This window comes from Clupea harengus, chromosome 6, assembly GCF_900700415.2.
Source record: "Clupea harengus chromosome 6, Ch_v2.0.2, whole genome shotgun sequence".
Taxonomy (NCBI): domain Eukaryota; kingdom Metazoa; phylum Chordata; class Actinopteri; order Clupeiformes; family Clupeidae; genus Clupea; species Clupea harengus.
Window position 1 is genome coordinate 14974559 of NC_045157.1, and position 21170 is coordinate 14995728.

Genomic DNA, 21170 nt, shown 5'->3' on the forward strand with positions numbered 1-21170 from the left:
ACCGATATAATTCATGAGCAAATGGACTGACCGGAACCCTGGTGGCTCTTTCCCCCTACCCCCTCCTGTCAGGGGCTATTTCTGGATGATGGTTTAACTGGAAAGACCCCGGTGCCTGTGGTCCAGAAGGGCTGTGAGTGAAAGATGGACACTATTTAAGGGCCCTCATCCCGTCTGGTTATCAAAGTTAGGCTCCGTGAGTGAAGGAGGAAGACAACAGGACATATCGGAGGCCCTAAGTAAGTATTATTTATGTTTTTTTTTTCTTGTATACATAATATGTTATAGTACGTCATAACTGGTCTGTAGAAGGCTGAGATATGGGCTTGAAGAATCCACTTTGATGAAGACAGATGACAAGTAGGTAAGACAACAGTAAGAATATGAAAGGGAAAGGAAGTAAAACTATGTTTTTCTTTCCACACTACTTTTCATTGATAATTGTTTCTATAAAGATACATTGTGGTGTTTGACCTTTAGCTGAGTTGACGGCATTTTTTCCTGAAAGTAATATCAGGCAGCCTGACATGCACCGTGATTACTGGATAGTCTGTATTAAAAAGCTATTCCTGGACTCTTATCACATTCCGGCCCAGTGAGGCAAGCACTTCCCCAAACACTGTTGGAATAACAGAGATTGGGAATGGACATCTGCCTCAGGATCTAAATTTACTGTATGGAAAATGATCCCAGACATAAATGTCCTATCTTTTATGTAAACAGTGTGTGACTGACAATTTGGCTTACTTGATTTATTTCTGATAGAAAGTATGACTGTGAACCACAGTATGGATCATGGTATTTTGTAATACAAATGTTTAAACGATACATTCAAAATGATTCAGTTGGTAAATTAAGTGAACAGTATGCATTGTTTTCATATGTGGCTGCACATTTATCTTGACCGGCTTATTATTTTGAAGAGCAATCTTTAGTACTAAGGATGCCAAACTGGGGTGGAGGAACCAAGTGTGCAGCCTGTGAGAAGACTGTTTATCACGCAGAGGAAATCCAGTGCAATGGAAGGAGCTTCCACAAAACCTGCTTCATCTGTAGTAAGTGCACTCAAAATGATGAATGCTGCAAGTACCTGAAATTAACCACTAACTAAAATTACACTTCAATTAAAGTGTCAAACAGCAGGCTACTGGGTAAATAGGCTGTTTGTTATTGATGCCATTTTACTTGATGTGTGGTTTGCAAACAATACAAATTCAGAACTTTTGCTCTAAAATACTGATTGTAATATGGACAAAATTAAATTTAAAAAGAGACACTTTCCTTTTTTAACCTAGGCTTATTCACAATGTGGAAAAATATGAATTTTCTTTTGTTTTTCCAATCGGATCTTCCCATTCCCACCTTTGATAGCTCAGGATACCTAGATGTGACTCTCATTATTGTTTCATTGATGTATCAGTTTAATCACAGATATTTTTAATTTACCATAATTGACAAAAAAAAATCTCTTGGCTATCCCTCTCCACAATAGTTTTCAACCGTCTTCTTGTCATAAGCTAGTTAAATGTACTGTATTATGAAAATTTGAGGCCACTCCCAAATACCAAAGTTGTCTTGCAGGCAGGGGCGTTTCTAGGATTCAAAGAAAGGGGGGGCTTAGCCCCAAGGGGAGTGGCATGTTTGCGCGCTGCAATTTTTTTTTTTAAGGGCCATTTGGGGCCGCGGATATCCATTGTTTCAGACAGTTCATAGATTGGTTTAATCAGAAAGAGTGTGATTTTGCTCTGTAGTTTTGCTTGCATTCAGTATAACACAAGAGACAGAATGACAGGGTCATAGTGAAATTTGACAACACAAATATACCAGCTGTGGTGAAATGACCTGTTCTGAGCACCAAAGCTGTCCTGTGGGTAGCTCTTCAGCTTAACCTGTCTGGGCCCTGTGTCTTTTTCACCTAAATCATTAGTTGCTGCAGCTGCTTGGTCTGTCTCTTCCTCTCTCTGACTCTCTGCCTCAGCCTCTCCTTCTGCATGACCCTTTAAGATAAGTTCAAACATTGAAACATTAACTGATCGAAATCCAGAAGCCAATTTTATGACTTGGCATAAAAATATCATGTAATAATCTAGTTTAGGCTAACCCTTGGAGTAGCCTAGGCCTGACAACAAATGCCTATACATTTCTACCACAGTAGAAGAAAATTAAAAAAACTCCACTCATTTCCTTCTAGACCTGTAGACCACTAACCTCCATCACACCGGCTCCTTCAGCCCTGTCAATCTCCTGCTTCTCTCTCTCATCTGACTGGGCGGAGCTACCACCTCTCCTAAAGAATGTTCTTATATCCATCTGGTCAATGAATTGGATGATATACCGGTACAATAGCGTTATGAGGGACACTATGACATTTAGTTTTCACTAGCATTAACTGATTATAAATAACAACATTCTATAGGGACTGATAATATTGTTTTGAAATACTAGAGAGATATATCAATGCAAAGAATAGAGAGATGTCGATAGTTATTTCTTGTATTTCGAATTCGCTCGTTCACACTCTTGCTAACTGGTGACAGTTTCTAACAAAGTAGCTTAGTTTTAACATAGCCCACTACAATATTCGCTTTCATTTGCCTCATATCAAGTAAACCTAAAGCAGGTAACACTCGTTAACAACTACAGATAGCCACATTCTATAACTTCTTGTACTTACAATTTCACTCCGTGCATAATTTACTTTGAACTCCTTGTCTATAATACTGGCTGTCGTTGACGAGAGACGGTACTAGTGCCCGGGGTTTATATCGTAAAGTATGATGAAAGGCTATTGGAGTATAATTTGAAGGGGGAGTAAACATACAAACCAGAACGCACGCATATAAGTAGCATGTTAGAGTTATAATTAACTTGTCCGTGTGAGAAACAATAGTTTCATTTTTTTTATTTAATTTTTTTTTAAGCCAATAATGCCAAATGATTTGGGGGGGCTGAAGAACATTTTAGGGGGGCTTCAGCCCCCCTAAAATAGGCCTAACGACGCCCCTGCTTGCAGGAGAAACAAAAGAGGTAATATCGGGATGTATAAACATTTAGTAAAAACTAAGCATGATTTGTGACCCTGTTGAAATCTCTTCTTTAACTCCTTAAGAGAAATTTGATCCATACAGAAATCTGAGAAGCATTAGATTTAAGACTAAATCCAACTTTTAATTCCATTTAATGTCAATGTTGTCTAGGAGAAACTAAGGAGATAATAAGGAGATCTCTTTTTAGATTTTTCTTTTCTTCTGGGTTCAATCTCGAGGATTTATTCCTGTTCCTGATCAACTTCAGATGTTATTCCACTGTTTGGATAAGGCTTGTCTAATATCACACTCATGCAGTGGCGGCGCCAGACATTTTTTTCTGCAGGTGCTATGGGGGAGCTCGGCGTTTTAGTGAGGGTGCTATGAAATGAGAATGATAGCCTCATGTGTCACATGGTTCTCTACTACAACAACTTTACATGTTTGCTCTCTGAAGCGTCTTTGGGGTCCATGAAAAGCGCTAAACAAACCGATTGTATTATTATTATTATTATTATCATTATCTAGGCTTCTTCCGACAGACGCGCACATCTGCGACGGTCACTGACAAAACAGCATGTTATAGAGTCCGCAATCCCAAATACCTAACTCACTTTAAAACACTTGTGGTAGTGAGGATTAAGGTTGGGCGACAGGTGACCACTACCATGTCAGATGGAGTGAAATGAATCTTGGAATAGCAGATAGAATTAACTAAAACAGTCAGAGTCAGAAATGCGTTAAAAAGGTATATATTATTTCAGTTCACAATCATCAGTAATCACATAGAACCTTATTTACAGACTGCTTGTCTTAGGCTAAAGAGTCTCTGATTTTTTTTAAGGCGGCTCCAAAAAAATCCAAAAAAGAGGAAAAAGGCAAAAAGTTAAAATCTTCGGCAAAAAAGGGCATCTTCGTTGCTATTCAACCGAAACGAGTCTTCAGCGACACAGGGCAATCAATGCATGCAACAAATCAGACAGCTTTCATTAATGTTACACAGCTAACAATACCTTAGTTACATTGTTCTCCAACCACGCAAACTGTTCCAACCAGCTTTTACAAAAACTCCTATGTTGGACTCCAAACATGCAAGGTGGATATTTCTGGAGTTTTGGTCTTCTCGGACCATCCTGAGCGTTCATGCTAATGTCACTGATGCTGCTAGCATCATGGTTAGCACCCTCAGTAGTGGTGGAGGGTTGAAAGTCAAAAGTCAAAGTAGCTTTATTGTCAATTACTTTGCATGTTAAGACATACAAAGGAATCGAAAAAAACGTTTCCCACTCTCCCACGGTGAAACATATAAGTGCACACGCACAACAACAGATAAGACAAGACATATAGATATACATATACATATAGTTATAAACATTCAGATACATGTACAGCAGCATAAGTTTCCTTTAAAGTGAGGTTATGGTAGTGCAAAAAAAAGGCAGCAAAAAGACATCCTGTGAGATGTATTTGTTACATTGACCTCCTTGACCACAACGTTCCTCTCCTTAAAAATCCACACCAGATACCCCTGGCATTTCTTCTTCTTCTACGTCACTCTTGTTTCTTAATCGTTCTTCCAAACATGGGCATTTAGGTAGCAAAAACCGATGCATTGTTGATATTCACTTAAAACTACAACGCACTAGCTCGCTTTCTCCTTCAACTTTCCGGTAACGTCAACATTCAAGCGTGCGACGTGAAAGTTGGGTCAACGGTTATGACAGAATGATTCCTCTGTGTCTAAAACAATTTGTTATTATTTTCTTTTGTGAGTTAAATATTATTATCACACAATAAATAACGCAGAATGAAATTAAATAACAATAATAAATAAACCATTATTTTCTTGGGGGTGCTATGGTTAATCCAGGGAGAGCTAGAGCACCCCCTTGCCCCCCCCCCCCCCCCCCCCCGGCGCCGCTCCTGCACTCATGTTAACCATACAGCTGCCACTGCTGACAGGACAAATGTATGGTAACAAAGATTGTTTTTCTTGAAGTTGACCACTGAACTATGCTGCGGTAGAAACCCGATGAGGAAGGATTTTATAGTCCAGCCAGGCCAAAGCTTAATGGGGGTGCACTCTATACACCCAGTCTTATCATCTAGCGCCAAAACAACACCCAAGACATCTGTTTCAAACAAATAACTATATTTCAATCCCACCTCATTAATTGAGAGTGGCCTTTGCCTACGGGATGGTGATAGGTGGATAGGGCCACAGGGACTGCTAACTACCATGTAATTCAGAGGCTGCAACTCCATCTGCCGCAGTTGGCGGAGCGTCTCCCCGTTAAGTCCGTCTCCATCCTCCCAAAATAAGGGCATGCATCACGCAGGGGCGGAGATCCCATTTCATTGTGGGGGGGGACAATACATGGTCAAATTTCAGAGTGTAATTCCGGGGGGGGGGACATGAAAAAATTGCTTTCACGAGAGCTAGCATAAACTGCTAAATACCGAATTCTCTTTTAGAATTATCTAAACAGCATTAAATGTTCTAACACGAAATATCTATTCACAGACAAATAATGTCCAAAGTTCAAGAGAACTTGATGCTCAAAATAAGTTATAAAACAGCTCGTGAGGGAATCGAACTAGCAACCTTTTGATTACAATACGACTTCTCTACCTCCTGCGCCACTGTCATTTCATAGTACAATACCAGCATAGTTCATCCACGACAGAAAAAGATGACATTAATTTAACTTAAGATAATTTAACAAATTTGGAGAGGCACTGAGATGTAGACCTACGTTTATTAACTAGCATGAACCTGCCCTGACAGGACAGTGTCCTAGACTGTCTGGCTAGCTATCTTAACTGTGTTAATTACCGGCATGAGTGTGTTATCGGCAAACGTTCACGTTGTCATGCCAAACCATTAATAAACTTATGTATACTTGTGCATATCGGATTGGAACTTCGTAAATGGAGTTTAGAAAAAAAAACTTCTTCTTTACATGTTCTTACTGCGTTCGAGAATGAGGTAGATCTCTTTACATATCTTGTATCATAGCGGCAGCGACAGGGGAGAGAGGAGTAAACAGTCTGACAATCTGACCGTGTGCTACTGGGCTGATTAACTGAAACACGGAGCTGCCGGTAGCCCTGCCCGTTGGAAACAGCATGTGAACCAAACCACTTTGAGGAATAGGGGGAACATGATTTTTCAACACTTAAAAAACATTTTTTTTTACGTCTATAATTAGCACCGCTTGTGTCGTCGTATTTTTGTTTTTTTTTTAAAATTCAAAAAAATATATATATATATTTTTTTCAATGATTGTTGGGGGGGACAACACGCCCCCCCCGGGATCTCCGCCTATGGCATCACGGGGCATCATGGGGCACCCAGGCCTACTATTAGTGGAGGAGGTGGCTGGACAGCTGGCGAGCTACTGGGAGGGGATGAGAGGGCTTAGATGATACACACATGAGGTCATTGACTCACCAGGGGTACGGTACTCTGGACCTCACTCAGAAGTGAAGCTGTTCCAAAAGTTAAAATGCTAGGAGTTCCACCGATCAAATCTGTATTTGTGCATAGCTTTTACGTTCAAAACATTGTAACTTACACGAAGACCATCTTTAAAAAGCCGGCTCTTACACAGATGCACAGATAAGATTTCACTCTCCATTTTTTGTAGTGTCGTCATAACTTGTCTAGTCCGTCCTTTTGTTCTTGAAAGTATCTCACCCGATTTATTTTGATTTAATCTAGTGGCCTGCAGAAAGGGTCTGGACAGCACTACTATGGCAGCACACGAATCAGAGATCTACTGCAAATCATGCTATGGCAAGAAATATGGCCCAAAAGGCTACGGATATGGGCAGGGAGCAGGAGCGCTAAGCTCAGATCCAGTCGATCCAGTCCTGAACGTCAAATCTCAAAAGTAAGCTGAACACAGGCGCACCACACACTCATAATGTACATCAGCCTCAAGCAACCTGACTGTTGGGACAATGTAAATAATGGCACTGCAAATAATGTGTGATGATAAATGAGAAAGTCACAGCGATTAGAATAGCTACAGATGATGGAATGCGCTGCTTATACTGACAATAAACATTAGGACAAATATGATGGCAACAACCTGACATATGGCTATGGCTGCTGAAATGGCATATTCTATGGGTGACTACAGTTCAGTTTGAAGTAGCGATCATCCTAATTACTTTCAGCAGTGATGTGGAATAAAAGCGTTTTAATTAAAATGCCTGAAACAAATGAGTCTAAAAGCCAAGATGGAGGAAAGAACATAATTAGTTGCAGAGCAATTAACACAAACAGGAAAACAAAAATGCCCTTGATAAAATATCACCACAGAAACTCAAGCATCATTACATTTTCACTATTATATCTATCTATATTGCGTCAATTGACCATATTCGCTGTTTTGTCCTCACTCATTTGCGCAGCTCCGAGGCTCGGCCATCGTCCACCAACTCTAACTCGAACAAGTTTGCCCAAAAATTTGGCAGCAGTGATCGCTGCCCTCGATGCTCAAAAGCTGTTTATGCTGCAGAAAAGGTCATGAGTGCAGGAAAGGTAAGACCTCTCTAAAACCCAAATCTGAACTCCTGACAAACCTACAATTTTGTTTGTGTATGTGTATATATTGGATCTGTTTGAACATCACATATCATTTCTGGACAACTGTTTGTATAAGAAAGTCCTTCCTGTGACACAGATTAGCACTCCATACCCAACAGCTACAGGTGCACATCTACCCCCACCTCTCGGCTATTTCTTGTTTCATCCTGATTGATGAGAACAAGCGTGTGAATTGGGGGGGGGGGAATAGACAAGGTGTCAAATGTGTTAATGGCCTTTAACACGTCCTTTATAATCTCTTCAGACTTTTCAAGTAAAACACCTACAGTGCTGCTTATTTAATGTGATATGTTGTTGCTGTGACCGTAGCCCTGGCATAAAACCTGCTTCCGCTGTGCCATGTGTGGTAAGAGCCTGGAGTCCACAACAGTGACTGACAAAGACGGAGAACTGTACTGCAAAGGTAACATTACATATTATACATGGCAAACCAACTGTGCATCCTTGCATGCAGATATGCTCACAAAGGTTTATTTCGTTTCATATAATTTGGGAGGAAACCCAGTGTCCCTATGCACTGGAAGCGATCCTTCATCAAGATTCAATCAGCCCAGTCCCTATCTGAGGAGACTGATTGCCACTGATTACACTCTAGTCTAGATGGACCACAGACAAATGGTTCCACTGAAGGCCTCATGTGCACTGATGATCCATTCAGCATCTGATCAGGGCCACAATACATTTGCACCCACTTACCTTGATAGATAGTGAAGGTTCATTCTCTCATCCCAGAGATAGAAATGGCTACAGTCACCTGACTTGGCAGGATCCACATGGCCACGCAGACTACGTATATACTGCATACAGGAGGATATTAGAAAATAACTAGGGCACAATGTTAAAAGAAAGGTTTGCAAATGAAGACACTATTCACAGTGTGTGACTAGAATATTGGTTACAACCTACTTGAGCTGACCCTTCTAAAGAGGAAAATCAAGTGCAATCATGGTATTTCAAACACATGAGGAAAACATGACTAGTTATACTGGGAGCAGGTCACAGAATCAACTCTTCTCAGTATCTATATTCATGTCTCAGAGAAAAGGAAAAATGTGGATAAACCTGTACAGAGGTGCTAATGCATGTATTTGTTGGTCGTTCTAGTGTGCTACGCCAAAAACTTTGGTCCAAAAGGGAGAGGTCTGGGAAACATGGGAGTCCTGGAGGACAGGGACTGAAGGTCGCCTCTGACTGCTGAGAGAGAAAATATTACGTTTATGTTTTTACTTTTATGTTTGTATCAAAAAGCCTCATTTTAAATTATACTGATACCAAATGCATCTCAAATATACAGGAGTGGCGGATCTGGGGAGGATACAACAGTTTGATAGGAAATGAGGTCAAAGAGAAACAAAAAGTGCTTAAAAATGTGCAAACTGGTAATTGTAAAACAAGACATCTAAAGAACATCTTCATCGACAGTAATCACATATGTTAACAGAGAGCACTTGCCTGCCAGTCTGTATCAGAAGTGCCATGAAACAATGTGAACAAATCATTATATCAAAGATTGAATCAGGGGTTGTTGATGTTGATTTGCATATGTCCCATCTGTGTTCATTCTTTATTAATTAGTCTGTGCTCATAACTCAGCCTGTGAACATTTAAATAAACAAAGTCCTTCTCATTACTGCTGCATCTGTTTGTGTCTATCCTAAACCATTTCATTTGTTCTCGATCATTCCCTGGGTGACCAAGCAGAAATGTTTTGTAATTAAAAACATGCAAAAAAAATACAGAAGGATAACAAGGCTATTTGCATAAACTTCATCAATATTTGAGCAGTATTTTTTTTGTCCTTAAAAAAAAAAGAGAATGGCTACTTCTTCAAGCACCTTGGAATTGGGACCAATGGAAGGCATATCTAGTACCAACCTCGCTGAGCTACAGTCAAGCCGACCCCATGGCTTGGAGTTTGCTCTGACATGCACTGTCAACTGTGGGACCTTATATAGGCAGGTGTTGGCAACACCCAATCATGTCCAATCAATTGAATTTACCACAGGTGGACTCCAATTAAGTTATAGGAACATCTCAAGGTATCAGTGGAAACAAAATGCCCCTCAGCTCACTTTTGGGTGACATATCAAAGGCTGCGCACACTTGCGAACATATGATATTTTACATTTAGATTTTAAATAAATTAGCACAGATGTCTAAAAACCTGTTTTTACTCTGTCATTATTGGCTATTTGGTGTAGAATTTTGAGACAAAAAATGAACTCAATATATTGTAGAATATGTCTGTAACGTAATAAAACAAGGAGAAGGTGAAAGGGGTGTGCAGACTTTGCGGCTTGACTGTAAAGTAACACGTGAACACATGAATAAGCTAAGATCAACCAACCCTATGTAAATATACCAGTCCTTAAAATAAAACTGCAGACCATACCGTTGACAACCACATGATCCTCATCTCCAGTACCATAACAATCACCCTCTCTCTTCTCAACACAAAGCCTACCATTGCTTTAATATCTGTATAAGACATCTTTACTGTACTTCAAACCGCCCCTAGACTGACCATTTCTGAGAAGTGTTCATGACAGGATTCACAGCATGCCTTACAAACCACAAAGTTATCACTGATAAGAGTACTGTATTGTCTGCCAACTCAAGCTCAGAGTGTGCAATGGCAGCTGATGAACTCGCTGTATGTGCAGGTTCACAAAAGGGGGAATAGGGAATGCTGAACAGAAGCTGATACACACCAGTAGAGAAGATTAGTGGTTTATATGGGCAGCATGTGCATTGCTTGTCTACAACATTTGTAACAAAATGAACTGGGCTCCTTCATAAACATGCTGTGGAATGTGGGGGGAGAAGGCATTCATCTCGACAAGATGCAGACACACACATCCCCAAAGACTGTGCAGAGTGCGCGCAACTTTCAACAGGCAAGATTTAAAAAGCATACAATACCGTTCAATACACATATAAAAAAAAAAAAGAATTTCAAAAAAGGTGTAAAATATATACCATTTAAAGATTGTTCTGCATCTTACAAAGATCAAAATAGAACTATTTCAATACATATAAAAACAATAATCAATTTGTATATATTCAAATATATTCAAAGCCATTATAAGGCAACTTAAGATTATATACCCTTGATGTGTATGTACATTTTTCCTTTTCATTTTACAGTGTAAGGCAGATATCCAAACAAATATGACGAAAGCAGCCGTCTTCCCATTCATCCCTTTTCTCTCCATTTTGTTTTCTCTTTTAGAGTTCCCTCCAATTGTTTACAAAAATTTAAAAAACATAATAAATAAATCCATCTGATGGTAAACAGATCCACAGGTTGACAGGCTCCTTCTCTACGAGTCTAGGGCCAGTCTTAACCATTTAGCCGGGCGAGGGAGAAAGGGTGGTCAGACCGCATCGGAGCCATTGAACATGGGGCTATCCCGCCCCAGACCCAGAGAGTACTGCTGCGTCCAGTCCACCACCACGGGCTTGCACAGGCCACAGCAGCGCAGCTGGAAGAAGTTCACCAGGTTCCGCAGCACCCCAAAACTAGAGAACAGAAACAGAAACAGAGAAGAGAAGAGAAGAGAAGAGAAGAGAAGAGAAGAGAAGAGAAGAGAAGAGAAGAGAAGAGAAGAGAAGATAGAGAGACATAGGCGTGAATCAGAGCCATGTTTGGTAACTACAAGCATCCTTCTCAGTAGTTTTGTGGTGGTGAGCTGGTCGCTCGTGTGGCTGATGAGTCTTACTTGTAGGGATTCTGCCTCAGAGACGTGCCTTGCGGGAGCTTCCTCTGTCGCATCATGAGGTTGGCCCTCTCCGCAGTAGTCAGCCCCAAGTACGCAACCTAGAGCGGGACAGAGAACATGGAAAATCGTGTTAATTCGAACACAGGGGATGAGACTTCGTGTTTCCTAAGGACCTGCGACGGCAGACACGGCATGACAACGAGCGAGACTGAACTCTCTGCAGGGGGGGCGGGCTAGGATGTAGAGGGGTGGGGATTGGGAGTCCCAGACACAACCGCACGGAAGATGAAAATCACGCAGCCCTGCATAATTCAACAAGCACGGCACAGTACATCAGAGGAGACAAATAACTGTAACTGCAATAAACAGAACTATCTAAACATAGCAACAAAATGCAAAACAGGAGCAAAAGCATGTATGAATTCTAATCGGGGCTAGGTGATAGGCCAATGTATGCATGATATCAGCAGTGACTGACAAGTACACAAACAACATAGCAAATAGGGCAGATGGCGATTTGGAAAACAACTGACCAAAGGTTAAATACTGAACAACACTAACAACAAACGCATCAGCATATAAAACAACAGCTTAAAAGGACAAGTGCCATGCTTTTAGCTTAATTCCCATCTGCAAAACACCAAGCCAATGTTGGCGGGACAGAATCCCTCTTACAACAGGAGTAAACACATCTGAGCCCCCTAACATGCCTATTCAAATCACATGGTGCCTTTTCTGGAGGTGTACCTGGAAAATCTGCACCAGGAAGAGGATAGAGGCCCAGGTCAGGTGGAAGAAGGCCATGCTGAAGATGTAGAGCACCCAGGGGGAGCATCCTACCAGGCCAGTGATGGCCGCCCACAGCCCCTCTTCAGAGTAGTGCAGTGGGCAGTTCCTGGAATAGTCTGATGACACAGAGGGAGCAGTGCTGCTTAGTCGAGCATAGAACAACACACGGGAGGCCAGAGAACCCTACTGGCACTAGGGTGATGGTTAAGTATACTGTTACTTGAGCCGTGTTCACAGAAGACAGATCTTGCTGTTTTGTCGTTGAAACAAAAGGTTGAGCACGGGTTACGAATCATTACTTACAAACAAGGCTTCCGTAGAACATCCAGATACACAGGAGGGAGAGGGAGAGCAGGAAGAGGACGAAGTAGTGATGATTCCTGGCACCTACACACACACAATACAAGGACAAAAAACAGCAAGCAGGGTAGATGTTAGTGTTGTTAAACTCCAGGAGGTCTGTATTAGAGCGCTGTCTTAGAGCAGAGCTCACCAATGCAACCGTTAATCCAGATTGAGTGGTGGTCTTGCTTAGCGACGCAGGCGTCACAGGTAAGGCAGTGATTGGCTCTCATTGGCTTTCTCATCTGTGATGCACAAAACAATGACCTACGGTTAACTTGGTGTTAAATGGTATTACTGTGCACGTCAGGCCCTGACTGCAGGTTTGAGGAATAGAACAAACACTGTTCTACAAGAATACATACCAAGAACATTCCTTAAAGGCTGTCCTTATTTATTACTATCAGATCACTACAAAAAAGCATCTTTTCTAAATTTCTACATTATGAAGAGAGTTTTTGATCGGTCCCTCTCACCATGCAGGAAGTGCAGAAGATTCTGGGATCCAGGCAGCCAGCCTCAGCCAACACCACCACATTCTGCAGGGGACACCAAGCACATACTCAATGCTCATTCATAGTCTCTGCACCACCACATAGATTAATATCAGACAGCTGTGTGTGTGTCTTTCTGTGTGTGTGTGTGTGTGTGTGTGTGGGGGGGGGGGGGGTATGTATATGTGAGTGTGAGTGAGTGTGTGTGTGTGGACCTTCTTCTTCTCCTGCTCCGTGGCTTTGATGACGCCAGGGTCGGTTCTGCCACAGCGGAAGTAGTAGTAGAGCAGGGCAGTCACGTTGATGGTGAACAGCACCTGCATCGTCGCACTTGGGCCATGTGAGGACAGTGGGTTAAGGAATATTAATCGCTCTTTTACTCTCACACACACACACTCTCACATACACGAACGCACACCTCTGTATTAGTAGCCATTAGTCTAATGTAATGTAAAAATGATCTGAACCAAAGCATCTTCCCACACACATAAAAAAGCACACATACAAATACAAATACAAAAGGACTCAGTCATAAACACACACACATTCAACACCACTTTAGCATAATTACTACATGGCTCACTATATGCCTGTGTTTCGGACCAGTGAATTAACATGATGATTGTGGTCATGTTATCCTCATCTGCATAAAAATGACACGTATCTTTTGTACAGTGCAATTTGTCAGATGAGGCGCGCATAAAAGGGGGTGCTTATCAGTTCATCTGAAATGGGAAATGGGAAAATGGCTGTGCAATGAGGCGCCCGACATCTTTTAATGCAGATCATAGCACCCCTCAGTATCACACAACCGCTGCCATGACTGCTTGCTTCAGAGAGTAAATGGCCAAATCAAATTACACAGCGGGTTAATAAAAAAAGGGGGAGAAGCAAGTCAGAGAGAATTAAAGCCTTCCCCTATCTCTCCATCCGCTGGTTCATTTCCATTTCAGAACAAGGTGGTACGCAAAACCTGCATGCAGTCTCCTCCTGTTCCTTCCATGCCAATTAATACCAGGAGACAATCAGGTTATTCCCCCTCAAACCAATCAAAGAAAGTAGCTTAGAAATGTTTCGGTGCAGCAGTGATGGGCAAAACTGAAGGTGGCAATGTTATTTTAAAAGGACATCACTGTACTGTATTAGAAAACCCTAGTGAGAACCCTCTCTAAGTCGTTTTTTGTGCTTGCAAGACACAAACCAAACATCAGCACAAATATTACACAAGCCCCAAATGAATACAACCTTTCTGTGAACAAGTCAAGTATTAAACTGATGAAAAATACACACATTGCACAAAGCCCATTTGGATCACTGGCCATAGGCAAGGATATCAGGAATGAAATACATGAACCACGTGAAGAGCATCCAGAATATAGATGCGATGAGAACCATGGAAGGGATCTGGCTTCGGACATTGTAACCTGATGTTTGTCTGTGCAGGTAAACAAAACAAAGCAGACCACAGACTTTAACACACTTGACACAACAGTGGCACCCTGTGGTGATGTTAAGTAGTATAACCAATTTCACAGAAACACAAAATCTCTAACACAATTCCCACTGGACTTTGCAGGCATTCTGAATGTCTTCTTCATAATGTCTAGAACTCAAATGAAGTCAGGTTCCAATCAAGTGTTTCACAGAAAGCAGTGTTACTCTACTAATAATAACTAGTTTCAATAAGACTTCTCTGACTATCTCCTACAGGTCCTAGTCACCACATCTCAGTAGCAGATGCATCGCAATGGCTGACAGAGGAACCCCTCCATTGTGCGTTGTTACCGTAAGGCGAGGTTGATCACTGCAAACACACAGGCCAGCAGGACTCCCTTCAGCAGCCAGGACTCAGAGCTCATGTCCACTATGGCCCCGACAGCCCACGTCATCAGCACACAGAACAGCAGCTGCAGGCACACCTGCAAGGGCAATTACCACAACACCACACATGAAAATCACAGCAAACACACACACCCAAATGTGCATACAGATGACATGGGCTGCACGACTGCTACATGCACAAATTACCTTCTACCGCTTCACATTTTTCCATAGTATGGAAGTAGAAGTATTTTCTCGGTATGAACTCCAAAGATTTCTCTAAACAAAACATTTTAGAGGGGGCAAACTGGGGTAAATATTCATATAAAAAAAATCAATGAACTCTGTAATGTAGGTCATAGAGATTGAATAATTGAAGGCCATTTGCTGAACTAAATAAAACGGCGTGAGCTGCGGGTGCTTTCCCTTTTCCTTTCTCGTTCTCTTTCTCTCTCTCAAACACGCTCTCTCTCACACACGCTCTCTCTCTCACACGCTCTCTCTCACACACGCTCTCTCTCACACACGCTCTCTCTCTCACACGCGCTCTCTCTCACACGCGCTCTCTCTCACACGCGCTCTCTCTCACACGCGCTCTCTCTCACACACTCTCTCACACACACACACACTCTCTCTCTCTTTCTCCTTCTCTTTTTCCATCGCTCTCTCAAGGGCTTCACAAACAAAAAAGTGTGTGAAAATGGCTTCTGCTTTACTGCTTTAATACAAGGTTAATTATTCCCCAATGACTTCCCTCCACAGCAGTGCATAATCACACCTCCTGCTGTGGTATATTTTCTATTTACTGCCAGAAATTAGACAAAGAAAATGTCTTAAGAGTGGTGCGGTACTTAGCGAAGGACACGGGTAGTCAGAGATTAAATTTTGCCTTATTAAGACTTAGTGTGACCCACACTGTCTGTCTGTCTGTCTGTCTGTCTGTCCTCTAACATGTATGATGAGATACAGTGGCAGATCCCGTACCCTGTACTTGGTGAAGACTTTGAGGCACGTGGAGTTGGATTTGATCCTCTCTTGTTTGATGTGGTTGAGCATGTGAATAAGAAGGGGGCTGTGCACCTGGTGTGCCAGTTCGATCGGCGTGTGACCCTGCAAGAGGACACAAGAAAGGGTTACAGTTACACATAGGAACAGAACTAACAGATCATGTTTCTCTACTCAAATGCAGTGGTGCCCCCACACACAAGAACCTCCCATAAAATGTGAATGAACATGACATAACAGTTCATGTCAATGTCATTTCAGTTCAAGTTCTACATCTACATCTCCAGTAGAACCTCTATACTCCACAGCGAGTGTGTATAAGTGTTCTGACCGACAGAAACCAGCTCAACAAATAAAAAAATAAAAAACATATCATATGGTATTCCAAACCCAACCAATTTTAGCATTTTAAACTGACTATGCCACATATGGAGTCAGTCAGGCGTCAACAAACAGGTGAGGGAAGAACAAATCACTGCAAGAGCATTCAGCTGGGCAGCTAAAAAAAATATTCCACTGCACAACACACAATTTTACAAAGCTGGTTCCTGATAGGTGAAAATTCACCCTAGTTACCTCAGGACTCCGGAGCTGCATATAAGTATATTTATTAGACAAACAACAATTGCAATCGGGCTCACTCCCAGCACAAGGCTGAAAGTGAAGCCATGATAAACACATCGCGCAAGGTTTATATAGACAGAAGTTGAGCGCTCAGCAGGGAAAACCACGTGGTGGATTTCTGACGCTTGTGGCAAGGATGGAAGTTTTGCAAGGTCGGAAGAAGCACAGTTCGAACCTTCTTATCACCTCTGGTCTAAACATGCTCTTGTACATATGCAGACTAAGTGGCACCTAATATTCTAAGTTACACACACGCAGAAACACAGAAAAGCCATGTTCCTGCTTACATAAGTACATGATTCACATAAGGTAATTAATAATACAAGGCACTTGATTATTATATTCTTAAGTCATTAACAGTGTTTGGAAATTATCTCCATCAGTTCCAAACAAGACCTCTGATTAACTAACCAAAATACGATGTTAGCTAGCCAAACACATCAACCAACCGACAAACCAAAACAAACAGACACCAACACAACACTCAACGACAAAAGCCTCTACTTCTACGTTGAGTGTGAGCTCCCATATATTGTGGATCAGATATCACAAACCACAAGATCAGCATTAACATTACACTGATTAGGGATGCTACCCTACTAAGAACTGTAACCTGTGTCTTTCTCGAAGTCGAGAAAATATCAGTCAGATCTATGTTGGCAAGTTCACGAAACATAACTATGCGACTGCCAGGAACAGGGATTGCAATACATTCTATTCGCAACTTTACTCAGACCTCAAAGGCAACAACCAGACCATCCTGTATATGATACCTGTTCAACGGCAGCCATACCAAGGCAACAGACAGTAAGACGCATTCACACATTCCTGGATCTCATCGAAATGTGAGCGTGAATCACACACACACACACACACACACACACACACACACACACACACACACACACACACACACACACACACACACACACACACACACACACACACACACACACACACACACACACACACACACACACACACACACACGTCAGCTAGCCAGTCAGATGAGCCCATCAGCCAGTTAGGTAGTCAATGAGATGACTGTGCTCTGGCTAAATCAGATAGGTCAAGGCTGTGTATGCATTAGCCCTTACATTGGCATTCTCTAGGTCCACACTGGCTCCTGCCTCCAACAGGATGTGGACAGCATCCACATTCCCTGCCAGCACGGCACAGTGCAGCGGCGAGTTCCTGTTCACCTTATCCACAGCATTCACAGAGGCATTACACTTCAGGAGAAAGTTTGTGGGCTCAGGCCTATGATTGGGAATAAGACACATTTGGATATAAGTGTGTGAACTAAATGGATAAACAACACAGAACAGAGTTTCTTCAAAGCACAGAGACTTGAATACAATTTATACATAGACAAGTTCATTTCTTTAGAGAACAGCTCATCGTGAAAGTTGCTATTCCAATTGCAATCAAGCCATACACTATTTTCATAGATACCCAATTATAATGGTCAGAAAAAAGAACGCAATTATGTACCCAATGATTTTCTGAGCAGCCAACATCAAAGAGGTTTGTTCATTTTGGTCTGGTACATCCACTTCCTAAAGCAAAACAATCAAAGACACGTGTTTTATCGCAAGCCTCTCATACAATTCTCTCAACAAGATGGTTTGTGTGACAGATGAGCAACACCTGCTCTGTGTCTCTCTTACCTGTCCTTTGGCCATGAGGTATGCAGCGATGGGCATGTGCTGGAAGAGCACAGCCAGATGCAGGGCCCGGTAGCCCTCCCCATCAGCCTGGGTGGGGTCTGCACCATAGCGCATCAGTTGGATCACCATGGCCAGATGGCCTTGCCTTAGAGAAGAGGTCAAATGGCCAAACAGAAAGAGAAATACAGGTTAGCAACATACATTGTGACGTGCCATTTCATGTTCAAGTTCATTTCATGAACACATTTTTTCTGTGTGTGTGTTACAGACCGGCCATGCATTAGTTTGCATCCATAAAACAAATACGTACCTACATAATTCAGCGAACACATAATCATGTACACAGTTTTTTAAAAAACATGAAAATAAAGCTCAACTGAGATGAGTGGATCAGAATGTCAGTCACAAAAAAGTAATGGGATCACAAATCAGCATGAGGCAATGTTACTGTGTTATAAAGCTGTTTCCATTACCTTATGGCCCAGTGCAGTGGTGTTGAGTTTAGATCCCCCCCAAGCTGGTCGATGGCAGCTCCTTTAGAGATGTAGAACCTTAAAAAGAAATGTGATTTAACTCCTGAAATTGCAAGTGCCCTAAACTACTAATGCACAGGCATTAATATGACATTGGGATTTGATGGCTGAGCATTTCAAACCGACCGGTTCATGCCAACTTTGCTTTAGAGACACGTGTATAGCTGCATACTGAGCCACAATGCATGTCTATATAACACACTGTTAAGCATGTGAAAAATGTGACCAGACAGGTTTCATGATATCTACTGATTCTGCACGAGCACAGGTAGATATTTCTTTCTTTGCTTCTCCTGTTTTCAAAATCTTTAACAGTTGCTACATTAAAGAAAAAACAAGGCGTGTAAAGACGCAAAAGACACATACTTGATCAATTCCAAGCGGTTGTTTATGGCTGCCCAATGCAGCAATGAAACATTCTCTTTGTCCGGTTGTCTCACATCATACCCTGCTTCAACCAGTTCTTTACACCTGTCCAGGATTCCAAACCTGTAAAACAGAACAATACCTGTTTGCTTTCTGGGATCTTAAACGTCCATGTAAAGTAACTGAAGTGCTGAAGTGTGTACATTACTGATAAAGACCGCACTTTAAGTTACCTTTGAGATTGAACCTCAACAGTTTAAATGTGTAAATGGTTTGGTGGAATTTAACCTTTAACCTCCCTATAGATGTGTCAACACAATGGTAGAGCAACAAAACGACCATTCATTCACATTTCGTCATATCTGTGAAATCTGACAGTGAGATAACAAGGAAAAAACATGGTTGCTCTAAATCACATAACTGAACTTACTGTGTTGCTTTGACTATATCCCAGCTGCTGCTGTCATCCATGTGGGAGCGCTTCTTGGGTTGTTGTGTTGGGTCCGTCAAGGCTTCACCCCTTTGAGCAAACTGACCGGGAGGACCAGGCATGAACCCATGGACCATCCCACCGAAGTTGTGCCCTCCCGGACCGTGACTATGGCCATGTCCTTGCCCACCATGTCCGTGGCAGCCATCATGACCATGAGACTGTACAATTTGAAATAGATAATTTAGAAACCATACATTTCCTTCCTAACCATTGACTATAAACAAGAACAGCAGAATGTATTGAAATGATAGGTACCCACACAGTAGATTAATCTTGCCCAGCGTTGTGTTAACAGTTATCTACGCAACATAATATTGACATTATAAAGTCATAATTCATTTGTTTATTATACGTGAGGTGAAGGCAAAAAACTGACGTTACCCATTGTGATAGTGGATACTTGATGCTATTTGTTTTACTACCAATTGCTAACGTTACACCAGCTAACGTTACCTACTTAGCCAGATAAATCAGGCAGCTAGGTAACAATAGTTATCGTTGAGGTGTGGAACACTTCTTAACGGTTAGCCCTGGTTGTTCCGCAACAGCATGACAATTGTCACTGGCAGTCACACCCATTACGTTGCCGTTAAGAATAGGGGGTTTAGCTAACTATCTATCTATCTAGCTAGCTTTAGCGCTCATGCCATGGTCAGCAAACCACCATAAATGTGCCAACTAGCTACTTATCCTAGTTAGAACACATATGTTCCTGTATTCTGATTAGAGTGTACAATAAAATGAGTTAGCGAACAACAATTTCATCATATAATCTTATTAGTTTACAGCTAGCTAGCACATATGCAAACGAGTTCACTCTAGCCAACCGTTTAACTGAATAATACGCCCTGTTAGCTAGCTAGCTAGCAGCACAACACCAACATTGCAAAGATTTCCCAACAAGTGACTTAACTTACTTCATTGCTCTCTTCCCAGTCCATTGCGATGGTCTGTCAGTTGAGGTATGTTAAAAGAGTCGGTGAGCCAGCCTAATCTGTTGTTGAAAGTGAAACTATCTGGCTACATTCACGTTCACTTTTGCGGACCTCCCTTTTCCCTGAACTTCCTGGATACCAACCCCAAGTCTTTCGTTGATTGGCTCAGAACATGCGCCCAGGCTTGTGGCATAGACATAGTATACTATGTCTATGGCTTGTGGCACATTGATAGAGCAAAGAGGATACGGGCTAGAGTTTCCTTGGCAACGGCCCTAAGCACCACATATGTGGAATCCAAAAGATTCCCAATGCTTTACACAAGGTGACAACAAATGCTGGAGGCGTTTAATGTTTACAAATTTACAATTTGATGTCGTTTAATTATTGTCTCTTTAATGGCTTGTAGGTTAGGTTTCCCTAACCGGCCAGCTCGACCTGAGGAAAAATCATTACTGGGCATGGGGTCCTAGAACTGTAGCATGGGGCACTGGGCAAGGCAATCGTTGCCTCTGCATGCAAAATGTTATGTATGTGAGTAGTAGGTATTTTAGTAGTGAGTATTTTGTCTAATTATACTGAAAGTTTTGCGATATGTGAGGTGGGTACGAGGAGTGATTTTGCTAGCATGGTCATGCAAACTGTGTCAGACACAAAGTCACTGTAAAGTAGCATACGATGATTGCAGGGCTACTTTTCACACCAGACATACACGATGTCCATTCAAATTAA

The 21170-nt window shown here is 41.8% G+C and overlaps 2 protein-coding genes across 2 annotated transcripts; one reads left to right on the plus strand and one right to left on the minus strand.

Moving 5' to 3' along the window:
- Positions 1-84: 84 nt before the first annotated feature.
- csrp3 (cysteine and glycine-rich protein 3 (cardiac LIM protein)) lies at positions 85-9274 on the plus strand. The gene is made up of 6 exons (XM_012826995.3): positions 85-239; positions 924-1055; positions 6751-6922; positions 7449-7578; positions 7954-8047; positions 8749-9274. Exons 2-6 carry the CDS (start codon positions 944-946, stop codon positions 8820-8822), a joined length of 582 nt encoding a protein of 193 aa, XP_012682449.1. The 5' UTR covers positions 85-239; positions 924-943; the 3' UTR covers positions 8823-9274.
- Positions 9275-10226: 952 nt separating this feature from the next.
- zdhhc13 (zinc finger DHHC-type palmitoyltransferase 13) lies at positions 10227-20619 on the minus strand. The gene is made up of 17 exons (XM_031569140.2): positions 20421-20619; positions 19441-19661; positions 19011-19133; positions 18585-18662; positions 18112-18256; positions 17936-18000; positions 17539-17701; positions 15797-15922; positions 14777-14910; positions 14326-14426; positions 13207-13331; positions 12974-13036; positions 12649-12742; positions 12459-12542; positions 12114-12271; positions 11367-11464; positions 10227-11166 (listed from the first exon to the last, which is right to left on the minus strand). The coding sequence occupies exons 1-17, from the start codon at positions 20442-20444 to the stop codon at positions 11022-11024; spliced, it is 1947 nt and encodes a 648-aa protein (XP_031425000.1). The 5' UTR covers positions 20445-20619; the 3' UTR covers positions 10227-11021.
- Between the last annotated feature and the right edge of the window lie 551 nt (positions 20620-21170).

Coding starts and splice junctions, on each gene's coding strand:
- csrp3 (XM_012826995.3), top strand. CDS start 944: ATGCCAAACTGGGGTGGAGGAACCAAGTGTGCAGCCTGTGAGAAGACT. Junction 1,056..6,750: donor CAAAACCTGCTTCATCTGTA/GTAAGTGCACTC, acceptor GATTTAATCTAG/TGGCCTGCAGAAAGGGTCTG. Junction 6,923..7,448: donor CTGAACGTCAAATCTCAAAA/GTAAGCTGAACA, acceptor TCATTTGCGCAG/CTCCGAGGCTCGGCCATCGT.
- zdhhc13 (XM_031569140.2), bottom strand. CDS start 20,444: ATGGACTGGGAAGAGAGCAATGAA. Junction 18,001..18,111: donor ACCTCATGGCCAAAGGACAG/GTAAGAGAGACA, acceptor GTTTTGCTTTAG/GAAGTGGATGTACCAGACCA. Junction 17,702..17,935: donor GCTGCTCAGAAAATCATTGG/GTACATAATTGC, acceptor TCCCAATCATAG/GCCTGAGCCCACAAACTTTC.